Source organism: Oncorhynchus nerka, linkage group LG15 (genome assembly GCF_034236695.1).
Source record: "Oncorhynchus nerka isolate Pitt River linkage group LG15, Oner_Uvic_2.0, whole genome shotgun sequence".
NCBI lineage: Eukaryota > Metazoa > Chordata > Actinopteri > Salmoniformes > Salmonidae > Oncorhynchus > Oncorhynchus nerka.
The window spans coordinates 38,318,165-38,342,776 of NC_088410.1; the positions used below are offsets into that span (position 1 = coordinate 38,318,165).

The 24,612-nt window shown below is 43.3% G+C and overlaps 2 protein-coding genes and 4 non-coding genes across 7 annotated transcripts; 4 read left to right on the forward strand and 2 right to left on the reverse strand.

Moving 5' to 3' along the window:
* Nucleotides 1-1,702: 1,702 nt before the first annotated feature.
* On the reverse strand, nt 1,703-1,775 carry trnar-ccg (transfer RNA arginine (anticodon CCG)). Its single transcript has one exon. It is a non-coding gene; the product is annotated as a tRNA-Arg (tRNA).
* Nucleotides 1,776-2,055: 280 nt separating this feature from the next.
* LOC115103838 (importin subunit alpha-1-like) lies at nt 2,056-6,895 on the forward strand. The gene is made up of 11 exons (XM_029624824.2): nt 2,056-2,132; nt 2,442-2,558; nt 2,674-2,814; nt 3,101-3,189; nt 3,306-3,574; nt 3,977-4,071; nt 4,346-4,609; nt 4,908-5,141; nt 5,713-5,895; nt 6,295-6,444; nt 6,686-6,895. The coding sequence occupies exons 2-11, from the start codon at nt 2,493-2,495 to the stop codon at nt 6,773-6,775; spliced, it is 1,581 nt and encodes a 526-aa protein (XP_029480684.1). The 5' UTR covers nt 2,056-2,132; nt 2,442-2,492; the 3' UTR covers nt 6,776-6,895.
* Nucleotides 3,595-3,722, forward strand: LOC115104443 (small nucleolar RNA SNORA71). Its single transcript, XR_003859746.1, has one exon. It is a non-coding gene; the product is annotated as a small nucleolar RNA SNORA71 (small nucleolar RNA).
* On the forward strand, nt 4,671-4,795 carry LOC115104458 (small nucleolar RNA SNORA84). The gene has a single exon (XR_003859761.1). It is a non-coding gene; the product is annotated as a small nucleolar RNA SNORA84 (small nucleolar RNA).
* On the forward strand, nt 6,044-6,178 carry LOC115104457 (small nucleolar RNA SNORA84). Its single transcript, XR_003859760.1, has one exon. It is a non-coding gene; the product is annotated as a small nucleolar RNA SNORA84 (small nucleolar RNA).
* A 5,043-nt stretch (nt 6,896-11,938) lies between the features above and the next one.
* Nucleotides 11,939-24,605, reverse strand: LOC115103840 (uncharacterized). 2 transcript variants are annotated; one of them, XM_029624827.2, is made up of 5 exons: nt 24,569-24,605; nt 15,045-15,238; nt 13,421-14,206; nt 12,775-12,835; nt 11,939-12,482 (listed from the first exon to the last, which is right to left on the reverse strand). In XM_029624827.2, the coding sequence occupies exons 2-5, from the start codon at nt 15,220-15,222 to the stop codon at nt 12,356-12,358; spliced, it is 1,152 nt and encodes a 383-aa protein (XP_029480687.2). In that variant the 5' UTR covers nt 15,223-15,238; nt 24,569-24,605; the 3' UTR covers nt 11,939-12,355. The 2 variants fall into 2 exon arrangements, with proteins under 2 accessions (XP_029480687.2, XP_029480686.2); XM_029624826.2 differs by lacking the exon at nt 24,569-24,605 and adding an exon at nt 19,046-24,550.
* Nucleotides 24,606-24,612: the final 7 nt, after the last annotated feature.

Below are 24,612 nucleotides of genomic sequence, written 5' to 3' on the forward strand. Positions count from 1 at the left end.
AACAACGCAATCATTACGAAATGTATATTCGATCAAATAATCCACACGTAGCAATTAAGGACATTACATTTTTTGTAACCGAATTCGACACGCTCATTGATCTCCATACAAAAACTCCTCGCTTGGTGAGTGAAAAAAAAAACGCCACCTGCTGGAGAAGACAGATTTTGGGCACAATTATCCCTCTCGCTTCGCATCTTCCTCTCTGCCCGAAATGAGAGCAGGTCCGCAACAAGCTTTCCCTACCCTTAACCTTGTTCTGAACACCTCCAAAACAAAGGTCATGTGGTTTGGTAAGAAGAATGCCCCTCTCCCCACAGGTGTGATTACTACCGCTGAGGGTTTAGAGTTTGAGGTAGTCACCTCATAACAAGTACTTGGGAGTATGGACAGACGGTGCACTGTCCTTCTCTCAGCACATATCAAAGCTGCAGGCTAAAGTTAAATCTAGACTAGGTTTCCTCTATTGTAACCGCTCCTCTTTCACCCCAGCTGCCAAACTAACTCTGATTTAGATGACCATCCTACCCATGCTAGATTACGAAGACGTAATTTATAGATCGGCAGGTAAAGGGTGCTCTCGAGCGGCTAGATGTTCTTTACCATTCGGCCATCAGATTTGCCACCAATTCTCCTTATAGGACACATCACTGCACTCTATAATGATCTATAACCTGGTCATCTCTGTATACCCGTCGCAAGACCCACTGGTAATTTATAAAAACCCTTTTAGGCCTCACTCCCCCTATCTGAGATATCTACTGCAGCCCTCATCCTCCACATACAACACTCGTTCGGTCAGACAAATTCTGTTAAAGGTCCCCAAAGCGCACACATCCCTTGGTCGCTCCTAATTTCAGTTCGCTGCAGGTAGCGACTGGAACGAGCTGGAACAGACACTCAAACTGGTCAACTTTATCGCAATCTCTTCATTCAAAGACTCAATTATGGACACTCTTACTGACAGTTGTGGCTGCTTCGCGTGATGTATTGTTGTCTCTTCCTTCTTGACCATTGTGCTGTTGTTTCTGCCCAATAATGTTTGTACCATGTTTTGTGCTGCTGTCATGTTGTGTTGCTACCATGTTGTGTTGTCATGTGTTGCTGCCTTGCTATGTTGTTGTCTTATAGGTCTCTCTTTATGTAGTGCTATGTTGTCTCTCTTGTTGTGATGTGTTTTGTCCTATATTTATATTGTATTTATTTTGTATTTTTAATCCCAGGCCCCCATCTCCGCAGGAGGCCTTTTGCCTTTTTGGTAGGCCATCATTGTAAATAAGAATTTGTTCTTAATTAACTGACTTGCCTAGTTAAATAAAGGTTCAATAAATAAATACAATTCTGTTTGCCACTGTGAATGTGTAGCCTATACCGGTAAAAGTCAAACGCGTAGAACCACTGCCCCCTTTTGGACACAATGTTACAAACCGTGAGGCGACGCTTGGATGCTCGTGGTAATGCACATTTCAAACATTTGTATTAAAGTCGTGATTAAACCTTAATGCTATGTATGTGATTGATTTGTATGGTACATTTTCGTGGGTCAAGGCTCCATAGCTTAGTTGTGACGTTTGCAAATGCAATCACATTTATATGAGACAAATTGTTGTCGGAGTGCATTCATCCGGTTTTATAATCCATGTAGCTATTATCAATCATTTATTATGTTCTATGTCATTTCACGTAAAACGGAAACTAAATACGACCCAGATGGGACTCGAACCCACAATCCCCAGCTCCGGAGGCTGATGCCTTATCCATTAGGCCACTGGGTCATCACGTTCCGAGTTAGCACAGGCACAATTTATAACATTGAAAACATGACGCCAAATGCATGAAAAGTTCCATAGAATGGGTATATTTTATTTCATGATGAACATATTTGCTACCAGGTTTAACCAAACTACTGTGCTCTGCGAAATGTCGCAGGCAAATTTAGTCACACTTTGTGAAAAACTGTAGTATCGTCTCGCGATAACAGCGCATCACCACCAGTGACTCTTTCCGAATTTTTCAAAAAGGGGCCAATGAAGAGGTGCTTTGACTCGAATGGGCCAATCACAGATCGAGAAAGCCGGAAATTTAAAGTCAGTCTCACGTTTGACGTCATTGCCAGTAAGAACAAGAACAAGGTGAGTGCCGTCCTTATACTTTTGTTAGTTCTGCTTTATTTTAATGGTTAAAATATTATATTTACTGGGTGCATTCGATATAAATTATATGCGTTGACATAGTGTTACATTATGACTGGTTTTTTGGTGTACTGGTTATGACTAAATGGTACATTTAAGCGGTTTCAACCGGCCACATGGTGGTCTACGTCAGATAATAGTTCGCGGGGCAGCAGGAAAGCGGAACTGTCTTGCTAGCTAGGAGAACGTTGGTTATTTTATTTAAAACCGGCACAGAGTTAACATTTAAATTTCCCCCCATTACCTTAGTGATCAACGCTACAGTGAAGTCATCGTCTTGTTCAATAAGTAACGAAAAAAATGTCGACAACTGCGAACGACGCCGATCGTATCACCCAATTCAAAAACAAGGGCAAAGATACCAACGTAAGTTCATATCGCCATTGATGCCTATATCTTGATTGATTAGTCAATCATTAACACCTAGTTTACAGTATTCCCATTTGTCTAGAACCATGCTTACTTGACTGTTCATCTGCAGGAATTGAGGCGCAGAAGAGTCGAGGTCAATGTCGAACTTCGAAAGGCAAAGAAAGATGACCAGCTTCTCAAAAGAAGGAACGTCAGTATCTGCCCAGATGAGCCTACATCTCCACTCCAAGAGAAGGACCAAAATGCACAGGTAATATTTTGTATCCATATTGTAACTACCCTTATTTGAAACTAAAACGGGCAATGGCAAGTTTTGGATTATGACTTTGTACAGGCCATCAACAAAGGGTGAGCAAGCCAAAGATGCCCCTCTTCCCAATAGATTGATTTGGTGCCTTTCTGTCCTGTACTCGATCAGAGGCCTGTTAGCTAGTGCCTATATTCTGTCACTTTTTTCCATTGACACGCATGCAGATGCTCCACAGATGGCGTGCCAGGTCATGTAATTAATGTGTAATCCTGCCATGTTTCCATAGCCTGCACAGCACTGGACGGTTGAGGAGATTGTGGCTGGTGTAAATAGCCAAAGCCTAGATCATCAGGTGCAGGCTACCCAGGCAGCCAGGTAAGTCACTAAGCTTTCCATTGGAAACCGGTGTTGGGTAATCACTGTTTCCGTTCTGACTGTAGGCCTTGTCCACCCCTAACCAAGACTTTCGACCCGGCCTTCTTCCACCACAGGAAGCTGCTGTCCAGAGAGAGGCACCCTCCCATTGATCGCATCATCGACGCCGGGCTCATCTCAAACTTTGTCCGCTTCCTGGGCCTGGCTGAGTGTCCTCCCATACAGTTCGAGGCGGCCTGGGCCCTGACCAACATCGCATCTGGCAACTCGGACCAAACCACCGCAGTGGTGGACGGAGGAGCCATCTCCGCCTTCATCAGCCTGGTGATGTCCCCGCACCCCCACATCAGCGAGCAGGCCGTCTGGGCCCTGGGCAACATCGCTGGTATGAGAGGGCACACTTTCACCTGTATCGAAAGTGACTGTGGCATGACTGTTGCCATTGTCATTGATAGTACAGGAAGAGTGATCTGAAAGCTTTTCCCGTGTTTGTTGGAATAACTGTTCCTGTCAAACCCTGTGTCTTTCAAACATTTTTACGCCGGTGCAACTTTAGTGTGAAACCTCATGTTTGTTACACCAGAAATGCTGATAAAGATTGATATTGCTACCAGGCAGGTAACAATATCAATTTATATCAGCATTTCTCTTTTGAAAATACTACTACTTGAACATATGTTAGTTCAATATACCTTTTGTAATAAGCCTCCTTACTCTGGTTGTATGCCAGGTCAATGTTCTTCTGTGACCACATTTTTGACATGGCCTGATTCCTCCTTATCCATAGGTGATGGCTCCACCTACAGGGACTTGGTCATCAAACACGGCGCCATTGAGCCTCTCCTGACTCTGCTGGCCGTCCCTGACCTGTCTGTGTTTTCTGTAAGTTTACATATAATGATTAAAAGCTCTGGGTTGTTGTGGAATTTGTTATCAAGTGCTGTGGAAAATTCCACTCATCAGCTATTTTTCCTGGTGGTTCTTGTAAAATAGGTGTGGTTGATTTATGATGTTGCGCTATAATAAAGTTGACTGCTTTAGCTTTCTCATCTTCATCTTTGCTCATTACCTCAATTTGATGCCTCCAATAAATCTAAATATAGCTGGTAACGGTGTGGCACATTGATCTCTAACAACATCTCCCTGCTCCTTCCAGTCTGGTTACCTTAGGAATGTGACATGGACCCTGTCTAACCTCTGTCGAAACAAGAACCCTGCCCCGCCATTGGCGGCCGTGCAGCTGTTGCTGCCCACGCTGGTGCGCCTGCTCCACCACGATGACAAGGAGGTGCTGGCCGACACCTGCTGGGCCGTGTCCTACCTGACGGACGGCCCTAACGAGCGCATCGAAGTAGTGGTGCAGGCCGGCCTGGTACCCCGCCTCGTCCAGCTGCTCGGCTCCGGGGAGCTCACCATCGTGGTACGTCCCTTTTCCACGGTTACTAGGCTTTACATTTTTGATTGCACCTGTACAGTGGTCTGCTTTGTGGTTCCTAGAGACTGCTGAACTGTGGGGTTTGATTGACGGGCAAATATTAACATCTGTGATTTATGCATGGGAGCTACCACTCCAAGTAACTTCCTTAGCCCGGTTGTTGAGACATTCCAAGTTAGTGAGGAAAGCCTGTTATCACAGACATGAGTCAACTGTGTAGCTTGCATCCAAATCCTGACCCCTCCCCCCCCTCCCCTTTATTTTTAAATTCCCCTTTTCCCAGACTCCCTCTCTGCGGTCGCTGGGCAACATTGTGACTGGCACAGATGAGCAGACGCAGTGTGTGCTGAACTCAGGCGCTCTGGCAATGTTCCCCGCGCTGCTCCGCCACCACAAGTCCAACATCCAAAAAGAGGCGGCCTGGACCCTGTCCAACGTCACGGCTGGCAAGGACACCCAGATCCAGGAAGTCCTCAACGCCGGCCTCGTTCCATTGCTGGTGGACATCCTCAGAAAGGTACGACAAGGGTTCTTCATTAGGGGGCAAACCATTCAGGGGCTATTGTGCATCGAGGGCTGATCAACTAGATTAATTTGTCCCTTTAGGACCTAGACTGCTACATGCAGCCCCAGATTTGACCTCCCCCGTTCGACTGTTTTCCTCAGTTTCATGCCTACTGATCTTATGCCTGGTTTCTGTTGTGCTGCTCCACAAACATTTGCACTCCTTGTCTGAGGGTGCCAACAGCAGAAATGCAACCCGTGAATGAGTCTTTGCATGACGTGAGCCCTGCCCATAGAGATTGATAGCGGCCTCTAGTGGCCAAAATGTTGTTAGCATGGGCAGTGCCATATGAATGTACTCAACTGTTGGGACTTCACTGGCTGATCTCTCCTGGTTAACCTGTTGGAGTCCAACTGGGACATCAGGAGTGATCAGCCAATCATGAAGGAAATTGACTACTCCAAAATTGATATGGCCTCAATGGTGTTGATAGTGCTGTCATAGACACTACAATGGCACAAATACAAAGATGAGTCTCCTAGCTAGCTCTATGACCTTGCCTCATTTGTCTTTCTTCAACCAGGGAGACTACAAGACCCAGAAGGAGGCGGTGTGGGCCATCACCAACTACACCAGCGGGGGGACAGTGGATCAGGTGATCTATTTGGTCCAGGCCAATGTGCTGGAGCCCCTGCTCAACCTGCTCTCTGCCAAGGACAGCAAGACCATCCTGGTCATTCTGGATGCCATAACCAACATCTTCCTGGTAAGTTCATCTCTGGTCTGTTAGAAGAACCAATGGGTAGAGCTTAAGTGATGACACTCATTATGAAGGTCAAGATGTCCCTCTTACAACCCAGAATTCTATCAGTAACACATTATGGTTAATGAGCACCCTATAACACTGACAGTTTGCCGAGTGGTTCCTAGAGACAGCTGGACCGTGCTGATCTGTGGGTTTTGATTGACCGGCAAATATTAATCTCTGCGATTTATGCATGGGAGCTACCACTCCAAGTAACTTCTATAGCCCGGTTGTTGAGACATTCATGTTTTAGCATTGGTTTAAAATTTTGAATGTACATGTTATGTTTATTGATTTTAAAATTAGAAATGGGTACCGTGGATTCGCGCGTGTGTAAAAACCATTACTTAAACGTCTTAGGCAGGAGAGAAGATCGGCGAGGTGGAGAAGCTGTGCGAGATTATCGAGGAGTGTGGTGGCCTGGACAAGATTGAGGCGCTGCAGTCTCACGAGAACGAGATGGTCTACAAGGCCTCTCTCAACCTCATCGAGAAGTACTTCTCTGGCGAGGTGAGACCTTCACCAAGCAATGACTAAGTCCAAATACACTTATGTCCTCTTTAGCTTGTCTCAGGTCCATTCATGGGTGAAGCGGCTGATTGTTATCAAAAGGAGACATTGACCATGAGCTGGGTTTTATTCCCCAAGCTTCAGGTGTTATTGGTAGAGAACAGCTCTTTTGAGTGAAACTGCCATGATACTCTGCCAATTTTAAAACTATTCTGGTTGACACCATCTGTCTTGCTTTCAGGATGAGGAGGACGAGTCTGTTGCTCCAGAAATCACAACTGACGGCTACGCCTTCCAAATTCCTGAGAACCAAAGCACTTTCAACTTTTAAATGTTCTTGTGTCCTGTATGTCTTTTTGTATGTGTACTGTAGTCCTTCACAATTTCACAAGTGTACATAAGTACAGGCACTTCCTTGTTCTACAACCTGTAAATAAACTTTATTACAAAATGTGGTGTCAAATTGGGTGGTTTTTGGTAAGCATAAAGCTTGATGCTTCCAGTACAAAAGAGGAATTAAATCATTTTAAAATGGAGGTTCCGGTGGTCTACACCACACTGAATTTACTACATAACATGCACATATTGTATACTTAAGTGCCCAGCATTTTAAACATGGATAACAACATTTTAATTGGGTATTCCCAGGCTGTTCCATCAGAGCTAAATGGTGTAACTAGCACAAGCAGCTGGGGGGGTGAGAACACCAGGCAGAGCCATGATTGGCTGATGTGGAATGAGAAGTTAAGTTGTGGCATTAACTTAGTCGTGTCATTCAGTGTACATGCTAATATTATTGACACCCTTGGGAGGACCCACAGTCTGTTTCTCCCATTGGTGACGGGGTGTACATCCTCTGTAAAATGGGATATCATTGTTTTTAAATTGCAATCGGAACAAGTGTACATGCTCACAATTAAAATACAATGACTGCTCTGATTTTAAAATGCCAGCCCCTGACTGCGGTGCGCTCCTATCCTCCCATCTATTTAGTGTCTGATCCCAGATGACCTGTGTAAGATGACAATCAATCTTTGACCATGTCACTTTACCTATCACTCGTCTACCATTGCCACGCAACCAACTCAGCATGCGAAATGGGCCAGGGGTCTGTGTATTCCACTAATGTTTATAGACGGGATATGAACAGGAATCTTACAGATTTGATGGGGTCAACTGGGAGGTGGCCTTACGCCCAAAGCCAAGCAAACCCTCTGTGCCGGTCTTGGGGCTCCGCTGTTGGTCTGCCCTGGACCACAGGACTTTGAGCTGGTCTGTTGGAGACGGCAAGATGTTCCGTACCGGGGCTGATCTTCTGTTCCTGGCTCAGTATGTTCATGTCTGCTACATGGATCTTTGACCGGTAGGAAAGGACAACCTCTATTTAGTGCAGACCACCAGCGCAAGTAAAGCCTCAGTCTCACTCGTTTGTTACTCTCACCCTTCACACCGGCCAGGCCTCTAGACTCACTGACGTTACTCTTTACTTCCCTATTCCATGTGCGTAGAAGGTTGTTGGGTCAGGTGGAGGACCACAGCGATATCTGGCCTTATGAAGGGTGGAGGTGATGATGGAGGATAGGTCTGAAATAAACCAAACAACCAAAATGACATTTATCAATGATATAACACTGTTTCAAAAGTATCTTGAGGATATACTTGTGTGAAGGTACAGTATGCACTTCAAGAATGAGCTTAAAGGCCCAGTGCAGTGAACTTGATTTCCTGTGTTTTATATAAACTCAGCAAAAAAAGAAACGTCCTCTCACTATCAACTTTATTTTCAGCAAACTTAACATGTGTAAATATTTGTATGAACATAAGATTCAACAACGGAGACAAACTGAACAAGTTCCACAGACACGTGACTAACATAAATTGAATAATGTGTCCCTGAACAAAGGGGGGGGCGGTCAAAAGTAACAGCATCTGGTGTGGCCACCAGCTGCATTAAGTACTGCAGTTCATCTCCTCATGGACTGCAACAGATTTGCCCGTTCTTGCTGTGAGATGTTACCCCACTCTTCCACCAAGGCACCTGCAAGTTCCCAGACATTTCTGGGGGGAATGGCCCTAGCCCTCACCCTCCGATCTAACAGGTCCCAGACGTGCTCAATGGGATTGAGATCCGGGCTGTTCGTTGGCCATGGCAGAACACTGACATTCCTGTCTTGCAGGAAATCACGCACAGAACGAGCAATATGGCTGGTGGCATTGTCATGCTGGAGGGTCATGTCAGGATGAGCCGGCAGGAAGGGTACCACATGAGGGAGGAGGATCTCTTCCCTGTAATGCACAGCGTTGAGATTGCCTGCAATGACAACAAGCTCAGTCTGATGATGCTGTAACACACCGCCCCAGACCATGATGGACCCTCCACCTCCAATTCGATTCCACTCCAGAGTACAGGCCTCAGTGTAACGCTCATTCCTTAGACGATAAACGCTGGTGAGGACCTTCCTTACAACAGGCCTAAAAGACCTCAGTCCAGCCTCTCTCAGCCTATTGTGGACAGTCTGAGCACTGATGGAGGGATTGTGCATTCCTGGTGTAACTCGGGCAGTTGTTGTTGCCATCCTGTACCTGTCCCGCAGGTGTGATGTTCGGATGTACCGATCCTATGCTGGTGTTGTTATACGTGGTCCAGCAGGTATATTTCACTGGTCATCAACACTTCCTTTGGCTGCCTTTCCTTCCAGTTCTCTGCTGCCAATGACTAGAACGAATTGCAAAAATCACTGAAGCTGGAATCTTATTTCTCCATCTCTAACTTTAAGCATCAGCTATCAGAGCAGTTTACTGGTCACTGTACCTGTACACAGCCAATCTGTAACTAGCACGCCCAACTACCTCATCCCCATATTGTTATTTATCCTATTGCTCTTTTGCACCCCAGTATCTCTACTTGCACATCATCATCTGCACATATATCACTCCAGTGTTAATGCTAAATTTGAATTATGTCACCTCTATGACCTATTTATCGTCTTACCTCCCTACTCATCTACATTTGCACACGCTGTACATAGATTTTTATTTTGTGTTATTGACTGTACGGTTGTTTGTGTGTAACTCTGTGGTGTTGTTTTTGTCACACTGCTTTGCTTTTTCTTGGCCAGGTCGCAGATGTAAATGAGAGCTTGTTCTCATCTGGCCTACCTGGTTAAATAAAGGTGAAATAAAAAAATATCGTAGAGGATTTTAATAAAGTTCAGCTTTCTCCAACTTTATTCCCGCCCTGTTCAGCTCCCTCGTCCATGCTCATAATGCTGAATGGTCCCACTGCCCACTCTGCTTCTCTTGCTTTCCTTGAGGAGAGTGCATAGTTATGAACTTGAAAATGTATTAAGAAACCAATTAGGCACATTTGAGCAGTCTTGATGCAACATTTTGAACAGAAATGCAACGGTTCATTGAATCCGTCTCAAACTTTGCACCTACACTGCTGCCACCTAGTGGCCAAAATCTAAATTGTGCCTAACCTGAAATATTACATTTTGGCCTTTCTCTTGCATTTCAAGATGATGGGAGGAAAAACGCACGTATTATCTTTTTCCAGATCTAATGTGTTATATTCTCCTACATTACTTTCACATTTTCACAAACGTCAAAGTGTTTCCTTTCAAATGGTATCAAGAATATGCATATCCTTGCTTCAGGTCCTGAGATACAGACAGTTAGATTTGAGTATGTCATTTTAGGCGAAAATTGGAAAAAAAAGGGTCCGATCTTTAATTAAAACTATAGTGTTCAGAACAAACAGAAATGTCAATTGTGGACTTGCAACACATTTACCGGGTTCACAGCAAACCGGGAACATTCCCAGGACATTTAGTTAGGGTTTTATCTAACATTAGGATGATAACATCCCATAAACATGTTTTTGATAAACAATTACAGTTTATTCTTTTCAGAAAATGTTTTAAATGAAATATCCTTAGAATGTTCTAACATTCCCTCAAAGGTTGTACACAACATCTGTAAAAAACCACCACAGAACATTCCCCTAATGTTCTTATTGGGTTTCCAGGTAATGTAATAAGAAACTGTTTCTGGGAACGTTCTTTCACCACCAGGCAAATGTTTTATATAAACACTGTATCATCATTGGCACAACTGGACCATTTTGTGTTATTATAACTTTTAGGGCAACCTAATGAATGTTCTGGGAACGTTCACAGAACAAATTTTGGTTGCTGGTTAACTGTCATTTTTGCTATGTCATTGCAGTTGCTCCCATTCTCCAGTACCCCAGCCCAAGCACTCAGTGGCTTCCTTCAGGATGCTTCTTAGGAGGCTGTATTGTAGTCAGTGGGATTTATAAGTAATCAGATGCAGAATGGCCACAGTGAAATTCTGGCAAATGAGAGATGGGCTGGTCCATCTTTAGCCCAGTGGGCCTGTCTAAATTGGGGATTTTGTGCAGAATTAACATTATTTGGCTAATATTGGGTGGATTTCTGCTCCCAGTCAGTTTGATGAATAATCAAGTTATGCAATGTGTACAGATTACTTTGTTAATCATGTTTTCAAAATGACAAAATTGTCATTAGAGGAACTACAAGATATGATTTAAATCAGTGCACAGGCTATATTTTTGGGATATACCAAGTTTGCTTAGGTATGTTTGTCGTTTTTGTTATTGTTGTTACCCCCCTTTTTTTTTTTCAAAGCTCCAAACATCCACTGACCCAAGGCCCATGACATGTTCTGTTAATACCCACTGGGCACACACTAGCTGAATCAACTTTGTTTCCATATCATTTCAACAACATTACATTGAACCAACGTGAGATAGACGTTGAATCGGCAATTTAAAGTGTTACTTAAGTCATTTCTTAGGGTATCTGTACTTTACTTTACTATTGTATTTTTGACTACTTTTACTTCACTAAAGAAACTAATGCGCTCCTTACTCCATACATTGTTCCCTTAAACCCAAAAGTACATTTTGAATGCTTAGCAGGACAGGGAAATTGTCAAATTCATACACTTATCAAGAGAACATCCCTGGTCATCTCTACTGCCTCTGACCAGACTCACTAAACACACATGCTTTATTTGTAAATGATGTCTAAATGTTGGAGTGTGCCGCTGGCTATCTGTTAAAAAAAAACATTTAAAAAAATGAAAATGGTGTCTTCTGTTGTGCTTAAAATAAGGAATTTGAAATTATTTTTACTTTTACTTTTGATAGTTAAGTAAATTTGAGCAATTACATTTACTTTGGATACTTAAGTATATTTAAAACGAAATACTTTTAGACTTTTTTTTCTTCACATTGACTTGAGTCATTTTCTATTAAGGTATCTTTACTTTTACTCAAGTATGACTATTGGGTACTTATTCCACCACGTCGTTGAATTGATCTGTCTGTACCCAGTTGGTAGCTTCTATTCTACATATCTCATTTCATACCATGATCATCCCTCCATATAATGACAACTTAATAATACATGTTGGGTTTCAGTTCTTTGAGATTAAAATGGAATGCTTCATTTAATAGAATTGTATTTATTTAATACACACAAGCAATGTACAGACATTCAGATATTGGCATGTAGGAAATAATACACTGGAAACCAAAATACTTTATGATAATTTTATGTATTTTGGTTTTTCAAAGAAGGAAATGTTACCAAGCAACAAAGGAGACATTTTCAACAAAATGGCATCTGTTCAATTGAACTTCCTTACTGGTGGTAGTTGGACAGTTGGAGGAGAGCACGAGAATGGGATATTGTTGCCTAATGTCTATAGGAGGCACTTGTTGTCCCAAGGAAAACGGGCTCAAATCCTTCCTAGCACGCCATCTAGAAGTGATGGAAAGTAGCATATCTGCTAAGTGGCGCTTTTAGCAGAAGATAAGAATTCAGAGAAGGAAAATGCCATGTTGTTGTTTGCAAAGTACTCATAGTACTGTTAAATGGTTGGTCACACTCAAAGTACTCATAGTACTGTTATTAAGTGGTTGGTCACACTCAAAGTACTCAGAGGCTTGCAGCTTGGCACATTTCCATGGGAACCTCAGAGCTTTCCTGGAATACACAAATGAAAATGGTGATGATTATTTTCTTATTGTATATTCTTGCTTCAAAGTTGTACAACGGCTTAAAAGGCGATTACCGTACAAAAGTAACCATTTATGTTATTGCATTTTGAATGTCAAATTTCTATTGAATAAGATTTCAGTAATTAAGGCCCAAACCACACCTCTTTTGTGCTGTCAGGGGGCTGCTTCACTCTAATTCATGTTTTATGGATCAAGATCAGTGTGACATCAATGTCATTGTCCTCACGATTCACTAGTATTGGCAGTCGTTAACTTACATCCAGGCATGAGACTTCACAAAGCAGGCAATGTCATCACGGATGTCATCATCAACGAAGGCTGGAAGGACAGAAACACAGTCATACAGTCAGGACAGTTCCCGTCAATTACCTAAGGCCTTTGTGTGCACGTTGCAGGTATCTTAGCCCTGCACCTTAAAATGGTTCGCTAATGTAGGACTAAACGGAGTGAGTGTGATTACAGGGAAGTGAGGTTGATTACGAAACCCACTAGTTCTATTCTCTTGTCTTTGTTCATGACACAAGAACAATCCATCTGTTTGTTTGTTCGTTCGTTCATTCATTCGTTCATTCATTCATTCATTCGCGCAGGACAAGGTTGGTCCCAAGGCTGGTGTTTAAGCCAGACTTTAGGTCCAAACTGCACATAACTGGACCAAACTGGACCAACCAAGTCACAGTGAGAGCACGAAGGGAATTGAGAGAGATTATGTATTTGGACGTTTTTAAACAGCAGTACCTGGAGGTGTGTTGAACACCAAAGAAAGGGTTTGACATGATCAAAAGCCTGACGTTTATTATTTCATTCATTTTTTCATACATACATGTACTGTACATACATACATGCAGGCATTTGATGACATTCTGCTAAACAGGTTGTGGACAGAAAGATGTTTGTACTCACAGCTGCACTCTGTCTTACAGAGATTGAGAGAGCGAGTGGTGTTGGAGGAGATGCAGGCGAGGCGATTGCTCAGCTGGAAGAGACCAAAAAAGCTGGACAGGGTCTTGATCGGCTTGAATGGCCTGAATGGCTTGCGCATCGGCTTACGGCTGTGTCCGTGACCTCTGAACTGCTTTGGGATGTGTCTCTTCCTCCTGTTCCCCTTTCTTTCATTTAGTTCCTCTCCTTCTTGCTCGTCCAGCTCCGCCTCTAACTTTTCCAGGTCCTCCTCGTCCAGCTCATCCTCGTCAACCTCATCTTCATCACCCTCGTCCTCATAGCCGCCAAACTCTTCCTCCTCAGCCGCTTTGCTTTCTTGCGCCTCAACTTTGTCATGTTCTTCCTCATCACCAGTGGACTCCTCGGCCTCACGCTTGTTCCTTCCTCTCGCAGGACTCCCTGGTCTCGGTCCCGGTCTTGGTCTCTTCCCCTCAGGCCTCTCTGATCTTGGGCTCACTCCCTCTGTTTCCCCAATAGGTTTTGGTTGCATTCCCCCGCGCTTTCCTATAGGTCTTGGGCTCATTCCCCCAGGCTTCCCATTAGGTCTAGGCTTGTCCTCTTCTCCCTCAGAGCTGACTCCATCTTCCTTCGACTCAACATCTCTACCTGGACGTTTGCACCCGAACAGTCTCACAGGTCTCCTGCTGATGGGGCGCCTTTTGGGTTTATGCAGGATAGGTTTGCGCAGGACAAGGTTGGTCACAAGGCTGGTGTTTAAGCTAGACTTTAGGTCCAAACTGCAGATAACTGAACCAACCAAGTCACAGTGAGAGCAGGAAGGGAATAGAGAGAGATTATATATTTGGAAGTTTTAAAACAGCAGTACCTGGAGGTAGGGTAGCCTAGTGGTAAGAGCATTGGACTAGTAACTGGAAGGTTACTAGTCCAACAGAAGGTTGCAAGTTCAAATCCCCGAGCTAACAAGGTACAAATCTGTTGATCTGCCCCTGAACAGGCAGTTAACCCACTGTTCCGAGGCTGTCATTGAAAATAAGAATTTGTTCTTAACTGACCAAGTTAAATAAAGGTAAAAAATAAAGGGTTTGATGTGATAAAAAGCCTGACATGATCCTCAGGGTGCCATCATTAAAGGGGAAGTTCAGTATTTTACAACTTGATGTTGGATGGTTCCTCACCCTGAAAGTAGTCTATAAAATAAACTGTAATCCATGTTTTTTCTCTCTCTTTAAACAGCCACTACAAACTTCAGCTAACCTTAACTAGCTAGGGGCAACCGTGCAATGTTATTTTTCATGGCCAAATCACCTTTAATGAATTTTAATCAAATATTGAGTTTATTTCACTTGATTTGGCCATTCAATTTTGTAAATTGCCCTTATCATCCCAATTGATTTAGGCTGAAGTTCACTGAAGTTTGTAGTGGCTCTTCAAAGAAAAAGTCTCCAGGCCCATAGACTTCTAGGTTGACGACCGCTTTAACATTAAGTTGTTAAATACTTCCCCTTTAACTAAATTTGAGACGTTGTGCAGTAACATTGACGTTTTTTGCTATCTCACACCACCTTCAAGTAATCTCTCGAAACTCGCAGAAATACAATCGGCCTACATAGAATTCACAACCCACTTTTGGCCAAGACGTCGTCCAGTTCGACACCCTTTGCTGCATTTTTCTCATTCATGTTGAATTGGTCAGCAGCCTCTGTCAGTTTGTTCTTCAGCTCACATTTGGAGAGCAGCAGCCCCTCAGACAGGCTGGGAACCAGGGTTGCTACAGCCAACACCACCAGCAGCTCCAGCTTCATGTTGTCTCTGGGTGATCTGTTTAGAATGGTATGGAAAGATATAGGATAACAAAATACATGATTATCCTACAAAGAGAAGCTGTAAGGCTGTTCTACACAAAGGGCACAATTGAAGAGTTTCATTCCAAAACGCTATACTATCAGGAGTCAAGTTAAGATCCAGATGCAGACCTCGTCGAAGTAACAATGTTTATTACAGCAACGGGGCAAAGGAACAGGACGGCAGGTAGGGTCAGGTCAGGCAGAGGTCTGTAATCCAGAGGTGGGGCAAAGGTACAGGATGGCAGGTAGGGTCAGGTCAGGCAGAGGTCTGTAATCCAGAGGTGGGGCAAAGGTACAGGATGGCAGGTAGGGTCAGGTCAGGCAGAGGTCTGTAATCCAGAGGTGGGGCAAAGGAACAGGACGGCAGGTTGGGTCAGGTCAGGCAGAGGTCTGTAATCCAGAGGTGGGGCAAAGGTACAGGATGGCAGGTAGGGTCAGGTCAGGCAGAGGTCTGTAATCCAGAGGTGGGGCAAAGGTACAGGATGGCAGGTAGGGTCAGGTCAGGCAGAGGTCTGTAATCCAGAGGTGGGGCAAAGGAACAGGACGGCAGGTTGGGTCAGGTCAGGCAGAGGTCTGTAATCCAGAGGTGGGGCAAAGGTACAGGATGGCAGGTAGGGTCAGGTCAGGCAGAGGTCTGTAATCCAGAGGTGGGGCAAAGGTACAGGATGGCAGGTAGGGTCAGGTCAGGCAGAGGTCTGTAATCCAGAGGTGGGGCAAAGGTACAGGATGGCAGGTAGGGTCAGGTCAGGCAGAGGTCTGTAATCCAGAGGTGGGGCAAAGGTACAGGATGGCAGGTAGGGTCAGGTCAGGCAGAGGTCTGTAATCCAGAGGTGGGGCAAAGGTACAGGACGGCAGGTAGGGTCAGGTCAGGCAGAGGTCTGTAATCCAGAGGTGGGGCAAAGGTACAGGACGGCAGGTTGGGTCAGGTCAGGCAGAGGTCTGTAATCCAGAGGTGGGGCAAAGGTACAGGATGGCAGGTAGGGTCAGGTCAGGCAGAGGTCTGTAATCCAGAGGTGGGGCAAAGGTACAGGATGGCAGGTAGGGTCAGGTCATGCAGAGGTCTGTAATCCAGAGGTGGGGCAAAGGTACAGGATGGCAGGTAGGGTCAGGTCAGGCAGAGGTCTGTAATCCAGAGGTGGGGCAAAGGTACAGGATGGCAGGTAGGGTCAGGTCAGGCAGAGGTCTGTAATCCAGAGGTGGGGCAAAGGTACAGGACGGCAGGCAGTCTCAGGGTCAAGGGCAGGCAGAGTGGTCAGACGGGTGGGTACAAGATCAGGACATGCAAGGGTCAAAAACCAGGAGGACGAGAAAAGAGAGACTGGGGAAAAGCAGGAGCTGACACAAAAACACTGGTTGGCTTGACAAACAAGACAAACTGGCAACAGACAAACATAGAACACTTGATTGGAGTCCACCTGTGGTAAATTCAATTGATTGGACATGATTTGGAAAGGCACACACCTGTCTATATAAGGTCTCACAGTTGACGGTGCATGTCAGAGCAAAAACCAAACCATAAGGTTGAAGGAATTGTCCGTAGAGCTCCGAGACAGGATTGTGTCGAGGCACGGATCTGGGAAAGGGTACCAAAAAATGTCTGCAGCATTGAAGGTCCCCAAGAACACAGTGGCCTCCATCATTCTTACATCGAAAAGTTTGGAAACACCAAGACTCTTCCTAGAGCTGGCCACCTGGCCAAACTGAGCAATCGGGGGAGAAGAGCCTTGGTCAGGGATGTGACCAATAACCTGTTGGTCACTCATACAGAGCCACAGAGTTCCTCTGTGGAGATGGGAGAACCTTAGAGAAGGACAACCGTCTCTGCAGCACTCCACTAATCAGACCTTCATGGTAGAGTGGCCAGACGGAAGCCACTCCTCAGTAAAAGGCATATGACAGCCCTGCTTGAAGTTTGCCAAAAGGCACCTAAAGGACTCTCAGACTATGAGAAACAACATTATCCGGTGTGATGAAACCAAGATTTAACTTTTTAGCCTGAATGCCAAGCATCACTTCTGGAGGTGCCCGGTCATCACCTGGCCAATATCATCCTTACGGTGAAGCTTGTGGTGGAAGCATCATGCTGTGGGATGTTTTTAGCGGCAGGGACTGGTGGATCAGTCAAGATCAAGGGAAAGATTAACAGAGCAAAGTACAGAGAGATCCTTGATGAAAACCTGCTCCAGAGCGCTCAGGACCTCAGACTGGGGCGAAGGATCCCCTTACAACATGACAAGGACCCTAACTACACAGCCAAGACAACGTGGCTCCAGGACAAGTCTCTGAATGTCCTTGAGTGGCCCAGCCAGAGCCCGGACTCGAACCCGATTGAACAACCCGATTGGAGAAACCTGAAAATAGCTGTGCAGTGACGCTCCCCATCCAGCCTGATAGAGCTTTAGAGGATCTGCAGAGAAGAAGCTTGTGCCAAGCTTGTAGCGTCATACCCAAGAAGACTCAAGGCTGTAATTGCTGCCAAAGGTGCTTCAACAAAGTACTGAGTAAAATGGTCTGAATACTTATGTAAATGTGATATTTCAGTTTTAAAAATATATAAATTTGCAACAATTTCTATAAACCTGTTTTTGCTTCGTCATTAAAGTAAGGCTGTAACGTAACAAAATGTGTACAAAGTCAAGGGTTCTGAATACTTTCCGAATGCACTGTACACAGCAATTCTTCACATGTTTTTTCATCAGAAATGATCGTTTGCAGTATATCCATTTTCTGAAATGTTGGTAAATGAGCTTTTATTGTTTAAAGAACTTATGAAAGAGATGGATGTTTTTTTTCACCATCTAATCGTGGCATGGTGTTCAATGACAGACGTGTATTTGTTTGAAATCTATCACTTGATGGTTTAATTTCAGAGAGACAAATAATAATGTTTTGTGGCAAAACGCTATATATCCTTCTCACTCTCAGAGGAATAAGTAGCACTGCTGGGTTTTACACAGTCAAATGTGATAAGTAACTACATTTTTAATAGAGAACTTATTATACATTTGTGACGTCAATATATAAACCAAATTAATCAATACAGTAATATGAGATCTGTATGTAAAATATTTACATTTGACATTTTAGTCATTTAGCAGATGTCCTTATCCAGATTGACTTATAGTAAGTGCATTCATCTTAAGATAACTAGGTGAGACAACCACATATCACAATCAAATATACAGGATACGGACATTCCATTCCAGCTAAACAATATATATAATTTTGCAACAAAACCCATTTTAATACACATCTAAAATCTATTAATTAAGAATCTGAGAACAGTAATATTTTACACACATGAAGGTACCTAAAGAATATCATTTTGGAACGAAACTCTTCAATTCAAGTTCATGAGAGGCTTTACATTATTGTTGTAGGCAAAAAACATGAAACCTGAGCAGGTAATTTAATTATTTGTCAACCAACTCTTTCATGTATGTTTTAAAATGTATTGTCAAGTGTACCAATATATTTCAAAGCTATCACCGTAAGGGATGAATAAACATCAACTTTTTTTATTTATTCTTGTATTTAAAAATAAAAAATATATACAATTTTAAAATGTATATTTATTTATGTATTTATATTTGTATATTCCTGAGCTAGCAAATCGGTGATGTTGTGAGACCTCAATTATCAAAACACGCATTTTCTCAAAGTACATCACATTTCTCAAAGTACCTATACGACCATAACATTAACTTTTTCACTGAACATTCAACATACAATAAGTCAACGCAGGTCTAAACAATGAGTCCGTTAAATAAAAGGTCCTTACCAGTCGTTCAGTTCAGGTAAGCGATGAACAGTGTTCAGTGTAAAACAGCACAGCTGATCGAGCTGTACCTATTCCTCTGTGTCTGACAGACAACACATCAGGGTTTTTATACGGGAAGGATGGGTAAAGCAGGACGGGTAGCCAGTGTGCCAATTCTTCACATTTTGTTCTCGGGCCACTGGGTGACAACCCATCCCTTCAGCAAAGTAATGGAAAGTACAGTATGTACACAGACACTGTAGATCTTCATTGCAAAAGTGGGAGTGAAGCTCAGGTGTTAACGGGCAAGTCTGCGTTAGGCATAATGTAGCATGAGAACAATGGTATGAAGATGACACAAACTCTAACCATCACTTTAAACCAGGATTGGGCAATCTGGTCACCTGCCAGGGCTGGTGTCGGTGCAGTTTTTTGTTACAGCCAAGCAGTAATGGGCTACACCTGACAGGATTCTTATCTAAAGGACCTCAGTGGCAGTCATAATTGACTCCTCGTTTTATCATCACTTTCATCTGTGTTTGTGGTTTAGGTTACTAACACGTTGATCCATCCAAGACCAACACCTGTTCAAATGGACTTCACTTTATCCCAAAATCAAACAGTCTACAAACACATGATCCCATGATATTACTGTGTATTACCCAACTGAACACAATAAACACAATGAAAACACATGTTTGCAAGGTGCACAACACTATGTATACATGGTTGACCGGTAAGCTGGCATTTATTCTTTATTTTTGCCTAGTCACTGTGATCACCAGATTATGTCAATTACTGTGGGTGTTTTGAGATGAAAACTCAAGACTGAAGCTATAACAATGTGTAATATGAGCCCCATCCTGCCTACCATTCAACTCACAATACCTTGAATAGAACCCATAACCAATCAAGCAAGAACTTAAGATGCCATCATGTTTTCTTTTCTTTGCATTTTCTGAACAAAGCGTTCAGAAATGTGGCTCTGTATTCAATAACCGAACACTATGTCCCCCTACATACTCAGGTTGTACAAATGATGTATAAATCACTTGAGACAACGGTTGTGTAAACATTTTTGTGCAGACAAACTCCCCTTTGTGTCACAAATGTGTTGTACTGTCTCAAATGTGTTGTACAATCTATGTGTATACTGCCTGTTTTTCAGACATTCCAGGCTCATGTCTTCCTATCAGGTTCACTGGGTTTGCGTAATGTCCCGAGCTGTTCAGAAAATGTGGGTACTGTCGCTTGGTAAAAGCACATACAGTTGAAGTCAGACGTTTACATACATGTCAGCCAAATACATTTAAACACAGTCTTTCACAATTCCTGACATTTAATCCTAGTAAGAATTCCCTGTCTTAGGTCATTTAGGATCACCACTTTATTTTAAGAATGTGAAATGTCAGAATAATAGTAGAGAATTATTTATTTCAGCTTTTATTTCTTTCATCACATTCCCAGTGGGTCAGAAGTTTACATACACTCAATTAGTATTTGGTAGTAACTTGGGTCAAACATTTCAGGTAGCCTTCCACAATCTTCCCACAATAAGTTGGGTGAATTTTGGCCCATTCCTCCTGACATAGCTGGTGTAACTGAGTCAGGTTTGTAGACCTCCTTGCTCGCACACGCCTTTTCAGTTCTGCCCACATATTTCTATAGGATTGAGGCCAGGGCTTTGTGATGGCCACTCCAATACCTCGACTTTGTTGTCCTTAAGCTATTTTGCCACAACTTTGGAAGTATGCTTGGGGTCATTGTCCATTTGGAAGACCCATTTGCGACCAAGCTTTAACTTCCTGACTGATGTCTTGAGATGTTGCTTCAATATGTCCACATAATTTTCCTGCCTCATGATGCCATCTATTTTGTGAAGTGCACCAGTCCCCACCACCCCCACAACATGATGCTGCCACCCCCGTGCTCTGCGGTTGGGATGGTATTCTTCGGCTTGCAAGCCTCCCCTTTTTTCCTCCAAACATAATGATGGTCATTATGGCCAAACAGTTCTATTTTTGTTTCATCAGACCAGAGGACATTTCTCCAAAAAGTACGATCTTTCTCCCCATGTGCAGTTGCAAACCGTAGTCTGGCTTTTTTTTATGGCGGTTTTGGAGCAGTGGCATCTTCCTTGCTGAGCAGCCTTTCAGGTTATGTCGATATAGGACACGTTTAACTGTGGATATAGATACTTTTGTCCCTGTTTCCTCCAGCATCTTCACAAGGTCCTTTGCTGTTGTTCTGGGATTGATTTGCACTTTTCGCACCAAAGTACGTTCATCTCTAGGAGACAGAACGCGTCTCCTTCCTGAGCGGTATAACGGCTGCGTGGTCCCATGGTGTTTATACTTGTGTACAATTGTTTGCACAGATGAACGCCATACAGGCATTTGGAAATTTCTCCCAAGGATGAACCAGACTTGTGGAGGTCTACAATTTTTTTTCTGAGGTCTTGGCTGATTTCTTTTGATTTCCCCATGATGTCAAGCAAAGAGGCACTGACCCTGAAGAAACTTTGCAACGACAGGAATGTTTCCTTTTGTGACAACTTTGATTTGAAGTGGGAGCAACCAGCACTTTTTAAAGACATGGGATTCACCCTAACCACAGGGGTTCCAGGAGTATTTCCGGCAACATTGTAAACTGTTTTAGAGACTGACAGACAGGGTCTGGTAGTGCTCCAAGCAAAGAGGAAGAGTAAGCAACAGAGGACTTGGAAACCATATCAACTCCCGTAGAAATGACTCTATGGTTTTTGTGAGTAAACTAAATTATCTTCCTCTAAATCCGCCTTCTACTGAGTTTATAAAAACTGTCATCTCCTACCATTCTGATAGATTGGAGACTTTCAGAAAACATGGTTGTAAAATGATTCATTTATTTGTTATTCCATTGGTTACCTCAAGACTGATGCCCCAGGGGCAGAGTGGCCCACACATTGAATATGGCACTTTTAAACGTTAGAGCAGTCACTAGAAAACCATTCTCGTGAATGACCTCATTACGGAGTGCAAAGTTCATTGCATGTTTCTCACTGAAACATGTCTGTCTTCAGATTGTAGTGCCGCCCTTATTGAAGCCTCCCCTCGGACTACAGCTTTTCATACACTATCAGAAAAGGGAAAAAGGGTGGGGAGACAGCCTCTATTTTTACTAATGTTCTCGGCTGTAAGGACATTTCTTTGGCGACTTTGAGTCTTTTGTTTATCATGCTATACTGTTCAAAAGTGTAATCTACATAATTATTTATCATGAGGGCCATAAACAATAACTAGTAATGCTGCATACTCCAACAACGGTTAAAATCTAACTTTTCTGGTAAAAAATAATTTAATTGCTGAGGTGTAGTCACTTTGAGGAAACAAGCTCAAATACACAGTACAAATATGATACAAATATGAAAATCTGAAAGATTTTATATTATGTATTTCCTATTCAACAAACCTGATTAAGGCATGAAATTACTTAAATGCTTTCTAAATATAGTATAATCAAATGATAAAATAATGAATTATAAAATTCCACCTTCCTTAAAAGTGCAAAATACATATTTGTGTGTTTAGTGTTAGAGAAAATTTGGATATTTTTTAAAGCTCACTTGATCAAAACATCTGCCCCCATCGCTGTGAACGTCTCACGAGCCTACCAGACGAGCTAAACGCCTTTTATGCTCGCTTCGAGGCAAGCAACACTGAAGCATGCATGAGAGCAACAGCTGTTCTGAATGACTCTGTGATAATGCTCTCGGTAGCCGATTAGAGCAAGACCTTTAAACAGGTCAACATTCACAAAGCCGCGGGGTCAGACGGATTACCAGGACGTGTACTCAAAGCATGAGCGGACCAACTGGCAAGTGTCTTCACTGACATTTTAACCTCTCTCTGACCGAGTCTGTAATACCTACATGTTTCAAGCAGACCACCATAGTCCCTGTGCCCAAGGAAACGAAAGTAACCTGCTTAAATGATTACCAACTCGTGGCACTCACGTCGGTAGCCATGAAGTGCTTTGAAAGGCTGGTCATGGCTCACATCAACAGCACCCTCCCGGATACACTAGACCCACTCCAATTTGCATACCGCCACAACAGATCCACAGATGACGCAATCTCAATCGCACTCCACACTGCTCTTTCCCACCTGGACAAAAGGAACACCTATGTGAGAATGCTGTTCATTGACTACAGCTCAACGTTCAACACCATAGTGCCCACAAATCTCATCACTAAGCTAAGGACCCTGAGACTAAACACCTCTCTCTGCAACTGAATCCTGGACATCCAGACAGGCCGCCCCCAGGTGGTAAGGGTAGGCAACAACACGTCTGCCACGCTGATCCTCAACACTGGGGCCCCTCAGGGGTGTGTGCTTAGTCCCCTCCTGTTCCTGTACTCCCTGTTCACCCATGACTGTGTGGCCAAACATGACTCCAACACCATCATTAAGTTTGCTGACAACACAACAGTGGTAGGCCTGATCACCGACAACGATGAGACAGCCTATAGGGAGTGACAAATAAAGTTTGTGACAAATAAAGTTTGATTAGATATCCCATCCTACGTCACACAGACTCAGGAGAAGCATGGAGAGGCAAGCCATTTCAATCTACGGCGTCCAAAGATCGATCTATAAGCCAAAATGTTGCTCATAACCGGTACCAGAACCATGCAGGTCCCCTGAACAGGGGACTTTACATCTAAGAGGTTTTAATGTCAGCCACCAGTGCTGGCTATAACCCTGTGTAGGCCACCAAAGCACTGCCCCACTTTCTTTACGGATTTCTCAGAACTATTGTCTAATGTCCTTGAGAACTATGATAAAATCACTGTGTTGGGCGATTTTCATTTTCATGTTGACAAAGAGACTGATTCCAAAGCCATTGGTTTCCACGGATAAATGATTAGACTGTATTTGTGATTTAAATACTTGGATGGCTAGAACCCAAATAGGTTTTTACCACCTGACGAACATTGCCAAGGTGCGGCCGTTCCTCTCTCAGGCTGATACAGAGAGACTAATCCATGCTTTTATCACAAGTAAGCTTGACTACTGTAATGCTCTCATGTCTGGTCTACCCAAGAAAGCCATTGGTCAACTGCAAAACATACAGGATACTGCAGCGCGGGTACTGACCAAGACCAGACAGAGAGCACACATTACACCTGGTTTAAAGTCTCTGTGTTACGCCCCTGAAAACAGGGGAGAAATAATCACGAGAGTGATACGGTGTTGTATTCTCAAGTCAACATTTAGTTCAATCATTTCACAAAAGTAACACATTACATAACAGAAAACCCATTATACAAATAACACAGCAAAATATCTTATTAACAACACGCACGTTCATTCACAATCGACATAAAATGGCAGCTACTCTCAGTACGATGCTATCCTTCACTTCAACCGAGCAGGGCTAATATTACTCTCTTCAAACTTAACTCTAACTTCCTCAAGACGTTACTAAAACACACCTTAAACACTCTTGACATGTTCGCTAGTTATAACATTTAAATTACTATTTTTATCATCAATAAAGTACCTGAAAACAGGGGAGAAATAATCACGAGAGTGATACGGTGTTTA